This window comes from Mixophyes fleayi, chromosome 10, assembly GCF_038048845.1.
Source record: "Mixophyes fleayi isolate aMixFle1 chromosome 10, aMixFle1.hap1, whole genome shotgun sequence".
Classification (NCBI taxonomy): Eukaryota; Metazoa; Chordata; class Amphibia; order Anura; family Limnodynastidae; genus Mixophyes; species Mixophyes fleayi.
In genome coordinates this window covers 88,968,162-88,978,226 of record NC_134411.1, presented here as the reverse complement: position 1 = coordinate 88,978,226, position 10,065 = coordinate 88,968,162, and the positions used below count along the sequence as shown (strand labels likewise).

Sequence of the window (10,065 nt, the reverse complement as noted above, 5' to 3'; positions counted from 1 at the left end):
GACTGGATTGGGAGATCCCGCTGTAGAACAATGATACTGTAGCTATAATGAGACTTTCATGCAATGCTTGCAGGGGAGGGTAATGCAATGTACACTGCACCTGATGCACATTCCAAAACGCCTTGGTTTTGCACCGGTATGCCCGACTGGTCCACGTTAAGGTGCATGCCTCTTGTCCGTTCTTGGGAAACAACTAAGAATGCACCTTCTGATGAGGCGCAATGAGCAAATGTGCACCTGTTGCATCAACGTCCGGGCACTTTAAAACCACCCTTTTGTTAAATAAAACGTTCCAGATTATCTCCTAAAACGATGCTCTCAGTTTGGCCTTATTTATGACCTCTGGGGGAACATAAGGGCTGTCGTTATTACGTGTGTCAAGACTGACAGCTCTGAGTTGGTAAAAATGTAACATTTTGCAGGGTGGAAAATGCTGTGTACCGCCCAACAAAACCAGGAACGCCTCTAACAATGCGCTCTTTCCACCCTTTCATCTAATGTCAATGATCTCGCTCTGCAAAATGAAATCTTGTTTCTGCATTGCTCCGCAAAAATAAGCGCACCTGATGCGCGTGCTTTGTACTTAGCTAGTCCTTAGCTAGTACTTAGCGTTCGAGTTACTGGATAATTTGCACTTCAATAGAATGACAACACTCCCTTGTGTAGAGAAGGGTGTGTTAAAACGTTATACAATTAGAACGTTGAAATGCTCAATACTGAAACACCCCCACCCCCTCGCAAATGATATATGGTAGATCTTTATTGGATTTGACAATTTTAGCTATTAAGGTTTTGTTTAGTTGATTTGTAATAGATGATTTAAATTTGACTTGTGGTGCTGTATCTGAGATATATGGATGACTCTAGTCTTTCACTATTATTTCAATATGTAATTGTTGTCTATGGATGATGTAAACATAAGACAACATACTCAGATTGATCTCTTTGTAACATTTTATTATAATGTTTTTCTTTTTCTAAAATACAAAATAAAAGATTTATTAAAAAAAAAAAAAAAATACGGAAAACTTTAACTGAACTTAGATTTTTGATACTGTATTTACATTTGCAATAAAACAGAGTCCAATCCAATTCACACTCTAATAGGCTACCTGCGATGACTTGAACATATATATTTAATAATGTTACTAGAATTTCTTTTATATACGCCAACTTGCATTTTAGGTTTAGTGGTGTTTAAAATTAGTGTTTCTTGACTCCTGTGTGCGTTTCCAGGACTCCTCCTCCTCAAGGATTGACAAAATGTGAATCCAAAACAGTGATTGAACTACAAGTCCCAGCATCCTCTGCCAGTTGTGTAGGCGTCATTATCCCCGACTGTAGCTTCAGTTCGTAGTATACCACACAGTTTGTTTAATGGATTGTGAGCTGTGAAGATCAGCCTTCAAACAAACAAGCTGTAAAGGAGACACAGAAGAAAGAGCCCTTGGCCCAAGAGCTGACGGTCAGCAGTGTCCTTTTGAATGTCATAGCCATAGCTGGTGTGACAATCGCTTTCTATCTCCTTGTAGGCTATGGGCTCATCCTTGGGACTCACTGAGTTCATTCTGATACTTGTCTAGGAGAACATAGAACACATGTTAATATCTTTGGTTAAAGAACGTAGCGTTCTGTCTGCTACTATACTGGTCTGGGACCTCACCTGCTCCACTTCCTTAAACACACGGAGGAGGTTATTGGCTAGGGCTGCCTCAAGTTCAACTTTTGTCCATCCTCTCCTTAGCAGCTCAGCCACAAGATCTGGGTATTTGGAAACATCTTCCAGGCCCTCGGGTACCCTGGGGAAGGTAAGATCTTTTGATTAAACAGGATTCCACTTTGGTGAAGACTTGTTCTAGACCAGAGGTGTCCAAACCCCTTCCTCAAGGGCTACCAACAGGTCATGTTTTCAGGATTTCTGTACTCATGCACAGGTGAGTTAATCTATTTGATCAGTAATTATCACACCTGTTTCTACAGGCAGAAATCCAGAAAACATGACTGGTTGGTAGTCCTTGAGGACTCTGTTTGGACACCTCTGTTCTAGACTGTAAGAAATAATTGGACTTTCTCTCCATTGAGAAAACAAAATCTTGTTTCAGATGTATTCTTACTCACTAATCGTTGTAAAATGCTCTCTCTGCATAAAGTGGAGAAGCAGAGCAATTGGCTGCTCCCAAAAACAGCTTTCAACCTTAATATCGATGTTACCTCTTAACAGACCAACTGGGAAATTATAGCGTTAAACATGAACTTGTTAGGAAAAATTGAATCAACAGATTTTCAATGGAGCCTTTAAAGGACACTTGACCTACGTTTTCATTGACGGCACAGGGAGGAGAATGGGTGTATGCACAGTAAGGGTGTGTCAAACCCGAGCGCTAAGCAGCGTCCGATTCAAGCTTTGAGCATCTCAAAGGTACGTGTTCTCTGTCGTATCACTTGGTCTGTTGTAAGTGCCGATTATTAGTGATGACGGCTAAGTATGTATGCTAGAACATGTTTGCAATACGGAGCAACTGTAAAAATGCATTTCTCTTTCCTACCATTGGGGGACACTGCGAGACATTGGGATATAGTAGGTGGTCAGGAGTTCTTGTCACTTAAACAGTTAAGTCTTTGGACTCCTCCCCTGCTATGCCCCTCCTCTCCAGAGAGATCCTCAGTTTTTTGTAAGTGACCTAGAGTTCGGTCACTGGAGTATAGGCTCCTGCCCATACTCAGTCTAGATATAGTTTTTCATGTTTTTATTTTATTCTTATAAGGTGCAGCGCGGGATCCTAGTAGCCCAGCAGAGTGAACAGGACTTGGCTCTACACACTCTGGATCCCAGCGCAGGTAAGTGAAGCCCAGCGCTCCTGTTACCAGCACCTCTGCCGGCAGTCATTCATAGGGGCCATATTTTATTAGGAGATGAAGAAAAGTGTTTGGTGCAGACTGAGGACAGAAGCGGACCCTGAAGCAGCTCCAGCGGTGAGTAGTCACAGCAGCTCTTCTTCCCATAGAGTCCTCTGGCCGGCAGCACTGCTCCCCTATACAACGAGCACAGGGAGAGCGCAATACAGGGCAGAATCGGCGCTCGCACTCACCGAGGTGAGCGGCTGCTCTGCCGGACGATACCGCTGGGCGCAACCGTGAGAAGCGCTAGGCACTGCCTCTCAAAGCGCTAGGGAAAGTTAAGTTTACCGCGGTTTTTCACTCCTGGCGGCCATTGGAGGATGGCGCCAGGGAGTACTCGGGAGGCAGAGGTGACACAGCAAGGAATGGGAGGAGTGACAATCGCTTTCTTCCCGCGCGGGCATAGGAGTCTGGCCGCCATTTCAGCGTGCAGCTCTGCAATTTCTTTAACCCCTGCTCTGCCTCTCTTCTCCAGGAAAGATTCTACAGACCCTAATCGCTACACTGTCCATTAGTGAGCATTGGGGGAGACTGTATATGTGGGATTGTATGTTCTTGTGAGTCATTTCAGTTAAAGAGATTTTCACAGACAGTACTAATTTGATATTGCTTGTATTTGGAGTGGTGCTTAGTCAGTGACTGCCTAGCACAGTCCTCTTCTGTTTAGTCGCCTTAAGTTGTCTGCATTACTTTTAAGAATTATTTTAAGAAGCAGAACAATGGCGGAGAAGGGAACAGCAAAAGGCAAGGGTGCTTCTGTGCCTGCTGCATTGTATTTTGCCTTTTCAAAATGTAACAATAAACTTTCGGTTGCCCACACAGACCGAGACGCCCTTTGCGCAGCTTGTGTTGCTGACGCTCAGAGGCATGACGATTCAGCCCAGGAGGGATCCTCTGCGATGGTGGAACCGCCCTGGATGCGATCCTTTTCTTCGGCTATGGAGAAAATGACGGCCGTGATGCTACGAGCAATAGAGGTACGTGACAACACTACCACACTTACACTTGCAGGCAGCCAGTCTGCCGAGAATATTCACACATCACAGGCAGGGTCCTCTCACGGGCAAGACAGGCCAGTATCTATTCCCCAGAGGGGTAAGAGGGCCGCTACTGAGGCAGAGCTAGAATTAGATCAGCTTTCTGATCACTCATCAGCCGAGGAAGGTGAGGTGGATATTGACCCTGAAGGGGAGTCTTTTTATGATGCTGACTCTGGCTCCATAAGTGTGGATAGTCTTATTTGGGGTATCAGACATGCCTTAGGGTTAGCTGACCCGGAACCCGTAGCACATAAGGGTATATCCTTGTTAAAAAGACCTAAGGCACAGTTAGCTCTTTTCCCGCATTCCCCAGAAATGTTGGAAATTATTTCTGAAGCTTGGCGCAGGCCAAATAGACAGTTTATGATGCCGGGAAAATTAAAGTCCCTCTATTCGCTGCCTCCTGAGGATACAGTAAAATGGGAAACGCTGCCTAAGGTGGACGCTCCAGTAGCCCGGTTAGCTTCATCTGCAGCTATACTTGTCCAGGAGAGGATAACCCTTAAGGATTACACGGATAAGAAGTGTGATCTGGCTTTTCGATCAGCTTACACCGCTGTGGGAAGTATGTTTAGGTCAAATTTGGCTGTAGCATGGGCCAACAAAGCCGTTCAGTTATGGGTGGAGTCTTTGATTAAGGGCCTTAGCGATAACACTCCGCGTTCACAGCTACTTAATCTAGCAGAACATGTTCTTGAGACTTCGGAGTACGTAGCGAGTGCTGCCATAGATGCAGTCTCAGTTAATGCGAAGGCCTCGGCTTTGATTATAGCAGCTCGTCGTAACCTATGGTTACGAACGTGGTTGGTAGATGCAGACTCTAAGAGAGCTTTAGAAAATTTACCCTTTGATGGCCTAACTATTCGGGGCGCAGCTCGAAAGGGTTATTCAGGAGACCACGGGAAGTAAGAGTATGGCTCTACCTACGGTTTCAAGCAGACCCCGTCAGGGTAGATTTCGTTCCTTTCAAAGTTTTTCCCGGGGGGGAGGTGCCCTTAGTAGAGGGCATTCCTCAGCATCTAGATCTTCGGCCGGTAGAGGCAGAGGAGGTAGAGGCACGGCAAGGAGAGATTCTGCTCGTCCAGCGGACAAGCCCTCCGCGTGACTTAGTTCTCCAGGGGGCACATCTGGTGGGGGCACGACTTCTTCAATTCAGGAATCAGTGGTGGAAATCCATGACGGATCTCTGGGTTCGAGGAGTTGTGATCCGGGGCTATGTCATAGATCTAGCCCACTCCCCCCCTCACAGGTTCTTCGTCACTCCTCTCCCCTCTTGCCCCCGCAGACGTGTAGCACTTCAGGAAGCCATGCAAAAGCTCCTGGCTGCTCAAGTAATAGTTCAGGTTCCTCCTCTAGAAAGGGGTCGAGGTTTTTACTCAAACCTCTTCCTGGTGCCAAAACCAGATGCATCTTTCCGGCCCATCCTGACTCTTCGGTCTCTAAACAAGCAGCTGAAGATTCAAAAATTTTGCATGGAATCCCTTCGCTCGGTTATAGCAGGGATAGAAAAAGGGGAGTTTCTGGCATCATTAGACATCAAGGTTGCTTACCTGCATATACCTATCTGGGAAGGACATCAGAGTCTCCTTCGGTTCGCTGTAGGAAGGGCGCACTTTCAGTTCAGGGCACTCCCCTTCGGCCTGGCTACTGCCCCCAGGGTCTTTACCAAGATCATGGCAGTCATGGCAGGTCTATTACGCCAGAGGGTCATAACAATTGTCCCTTACCTAGACGACCTTCTGTTGAAGGCACCGTCTGCGCTCCTTTTATCCCAGCAGATTCAGACTGTTATGCAGTTTCTGCAGAGTCACGGCTGGGTGTTGAATTTACCCAAGTCTTCTCTGGTGCCATCTCAGCAGATGCGTTTCTTGGGCCTGTTTTTCGATACTCCGTCTCTGAGAATTTATCTCCCAGCAGAAAAGGTCTTAGCTTTGCAGTCAAAGACAAAAGCCTTGCTGAGGAAGAGGAGTGTCTCGATTCTCAGTTGCATGAGGCTTCTGGGGACGATGGTCTCGGTATTCGAGGCAGTGCCGTTTGCTCAATTCCACTTCCGTCCACTTCAGGGAGAGATCCTGCGGAAATGGTCAGGGTCGCAGATGAATTTGGACAAACAGAGGGTTTGTCTGTCCACAGCCACAAGGCTATCTCTGGTCTGGTGGACGTCCAGATCCAACTTGAAGAGAGGCCAATCTTTACAGATATGGTCTTGGACTCTAGTCACAACAGACGCCAGTCTGTTGGGTTGGGGGGGAGTAACAGGAACCCTGAGGCTTCAGGGTCTCTGGTCCCCTCAGGAATCACGTCTTCCAATAAACATTCTGGAACTCAGAGCAGTGTACAACACTCTGATAAGGGCTCAAGAATTTCTAAGGGGAAAACCTCTTCAAATTCAGTCCGACAACGCCACCACGGTAGCGTACATAAATCATCAGGGGGGCACTCGCAGCGTAGCCGCTATGCGAAAGGCCACACGCATACTAGCGTGGGCGGAACAGCAGGTCCCCAGGATTTCTGCCATCCACATTCCGGGGGTAAAGAACTGGGAAGCGGACTTCCTCAGCAGACACACCCTGCATCCCGGGGAATGGGCTCTAAACAGTCAGGTATTCTCCCTACTGGTGAAGCGGTGGGGTTGGCCGGAGATAGACCTGATGGTGTCCAGTCTGAACCATCAGGTACTGCGTTACGGCGCAAGAGCACGAGACCCAGCAGCAGAAATAGTAGATGCCATGTCAGCTCCTTGGCAGTATCAGATGGTGTACATTTTCCCGCCCATCCCAATGATTGCGCGGGTACTAAAGAAGGTGAAGAGGGAGAAAGTTCCTGCAATCTTCATAGCTCCATTCTGGCCACGCAGAGCGTGGTTCTCAGATCTGCTGTTGTTAGCAGGAGCTCCTGCATTTCGGCTTCCCATACAAGCAGATCTTCTGGTTCAAGGTCCATTCCTTTACCAAGGTTTGGATCAGCTGGCTTTGACGGCCTGGCTGTTGAAACCCTAATACTTAAGGCTAAGGGTTTCTCGCAAGAGGTCATAAAACACCATGATTAGGGCCAGGAAGCCTGCGTCATCTTCCATTTATTATAGAGTATGGAAGACATACATGGTATGGTGTGAGTCTAGGGGTCTTCATTCCTCAAGATTTAAGATTTCCCGGGTCCTGGAATTTCTTCAGAAGGGGTTGCGGCTTTGTTCCCTCAAGGGGCAGGTATCCGCCCTTTCGGTCTATTTTCAGAAAAAGATTGCTGAATATGCAGATATCAAGACTTTCCTGCAGGGGGTGTTGCGTTTGTAACCTCCTTTTTGTCATCCTGTGGAGCCTTGGGACCTCAATGTGGTTCTTCGGGCTCTTTCCAAGCATCCGTTTGAGCCATTACAGTCTGTTGACTTAAGGTATCTTACGTGGAAAACAGTGTTTTTGTTGGCCATAGCTTCAGCACGAAGAGTGTCTGAGCTTGGGGCACTTCGCTGTGACCCTCCTTTTCTTATTTTTCACGCTGACAGGGCAGTCCTTCGGACCAAGCCGTCTTTTATCCTTAAGGTGGTTTCTAGATTCCACCTAAATCAGGAAATTGTTGTCCCTGCTTTTAAGGCAAAGAGGGACTCTTCAGAAGGGTCTATGCAGTACTTGGATGTGGTGTGAGCTCTACAAATTTATGTAGATCGTACAGCGCAGGTTAGAAAGACCAGAGATCTTTTTATTTTATATGACGCAAATAAAAGAGGCTGGCCTGCTTCAAAGCAGTCAATTGCTCGGTGGATTACGTCCACGATTCGTGAGGCTTATGTTTCAGCTTCTCTAGCCGTTCCGCTGTCTTTAAGGGCACATTCTACTAGGGCAGTGGGTGCCTCCTGGGCGGCTAGGCATGGTGCTTCGGCAGAACAGTTGTGTAGACAGTTGTGGTCTTCCGTCCACGCTTTCACTAAATTCTATAGACTTCAGGGCTTTGCATCGGCTGATGCAAGCTTTGGTCGCAGGATTATGCGTGCAGCTGGTCCAGAGCATTCCCACCCTTGACATTGCGCACCCTCCCTTGCTCTGTACATAGTTCTCTGTGTGAAAATTTTGATTATGGTTCTTTATTTTTAAGACCTGTCTAGGTTATGTTACCTCCTTAAGTTCACTCTTGGTTAGTCAAAACTGAGGATCTCTCTGGAGAGGAGGGGCATAGCAGGGGAGGAGTCCAAAGATTAACAGTTTAAGTGACAAGAACTCCTGACCACCTACTATACCCCAATGTCTCGCAGTGTCCCCCAATGGAGTCAGAGAAACGGATTTTACGGTGAGTAAAAATCCCCTTTTTATGTACAGTAGACATTAATAACATCAGATTTCTAATAAAGTTAATGGGGGAAATAAACCCCAACTTTTTACTTTATTATTATTGACTATATTATTAACAGGTGACCTTAATATATTTCTTTTGTGCGTTCTTTTGGGACTTTATATTCCACTTATGTATTGGACATATCCTGCAGTGTATTGTCAGTGCAAAGCGCAGCTAGACCCGTATTCATCTTAACATCCGCTCCTAGTTTTATGGACATGCGAATGCCCAACTTATGTGCGTTTTTAGAAAAGCGCACAATATGTTGGTTTTGCGTCCCTTAATGAATGTGTCCCTGTGTCTATCTGAGCTGGGTCATATTTACCTTATTTTTAATTTCATTGAATGATGTTAATTTGTTTTATGATTCCTTCAATGTATGGCACCATAAATAAGTGATATTATTATTATTATTATTATTATTATTAATTATCTGATTCTGTTCTTCTGTGCCTTACCTGGGGACTCCATCATAATCGCCTCCAAATCCAACTGATTCATAGCCAGCAATCCTTTTAATGTAATCAAAGTGATCTATGATGGGAGTAAGAAAAGTTTTAGCGCCGTCACGTGAAGAAAAGTCATTGTTGAAAACAAGAGGACTCCCATGAGTACGATATATCCCTGACATCAACGAAAATTATATAGGTCAGTGTTGCTGTTGCAGTCTTCTTCATTATTGTCTAAACTTCTTTAAACACATTGGGTTTCATTTGCTACTATTGCTTTCATTGCCTAACTTTCTCTAGACATAAAAAAGCAAATTTCCGATTGGTTGCAGTGATTTAGTGCAGATGTTGCCCCTAAATTCAATGGTACTAAATAAGTCCTACAGATATAAACAGGCATTGGCCAAAATATTCAAGAGGAGGATTATGAAATCAATAGGGACTCTTGAGATAAATTAGGTATTTGGCAATGTGCTATTTTATTACACTGTTAACAGGGATACCAGAAACAGGTTTTACGTTTTAAAGACAAGTATTACTTTTTTTTATTCACTTTTTTTTTTTTTTTTTTTTTTTAACTCTTTATTTAAAGAGGAAACAACAGGAAAAGATACAATCAACACGATTGACATAAAAACATTAATATTCAAAATGTCTCCTCTATGTTTTATATTTTTATATCTGTGGGGAGGGGGAAAGAAAAAGAAAGGTTGGGGGGTAGGGAGGCACAAGTTTTAGTAACAATATAGCTAACAAATAACTAAGCAAGCAAACTTGGGACATTGCTAGTAAAAGCTAAGCCACACACTTATATAGACTACCAAAAAGGAAACTGGCATACAATTAGTACTCACCAGCTGCGCACCATCTCCTGCCCGGGAGATCCGGAGGCGGCCCAAGAGCTATATTCCAGCTGCAGAAGTGGAAGCCGTATTGGATAAGCAGCTACGGCTTTCTAGTAAATACCACGGGGCCCATACTTTATCGAAATTGTCTGATTTATTGTGAAGGTAGCACGTTATACTCTCCATGCATGCGACATGCCTTATTTGGGACCTTAACTCCTGCATAGAGGGAGCCCTAGGGTCTTTCCAGTGTCTTGCAATTAGAGATTTAGCCGCTGCCAAGATATGGGAGATAAGCTTATTAGAAGGTCCGCTCTCATCAGGTACAGGGCGAGAGAGAAGGAATGACCAGGGGTCCTTATTTATCTGTAGTTCTGACACAGAGTTTATGAGGGTAAGGACCATGTTCCAGAAAGGAACTATGCGAGGGCAGGTCCACCATATGTGTAGCATCGTACCTCTCTGGCCACATTCCCGCCAGCAGCTCGGAGTGGCCGTAGGAAACAT

At 45.3% G+C, this 10,065-nt stretch overlaps 1 protein-coding gene across 1 annotated transcript in view; it reads right to left on the bottom strand.

The window, feature by feature from the left end:
* Positions 1-940: 940 nt before the first annotated feature.
* The window catches only part of DPEP1 (dipeptidase 1), a 29,007-nt gene continuing 19,882 nt past the window's right edge, over positions 941-10,065 (bottom strand). The window contains exons 9-11 of the mRNA XM_075189061.1: positions 8,723-8,798; positions 1,664-1,799; positions 941-1,579 (exon numbers count right to left, since the gene is read on the bottom strand). Of these exons, the coding sequence (XP_075045162.1) occupies positions 1,406-1,579; positions 1,664-1,799; positions 8,723-8,798 (386 nt within the window). The 3' untranslated portion in view covers positions 941-1,405. The remainder of the gene's footprint in view (positions 1,580-1,663; positions 1,800-8,722; positions 8,799-10,065) is intronic.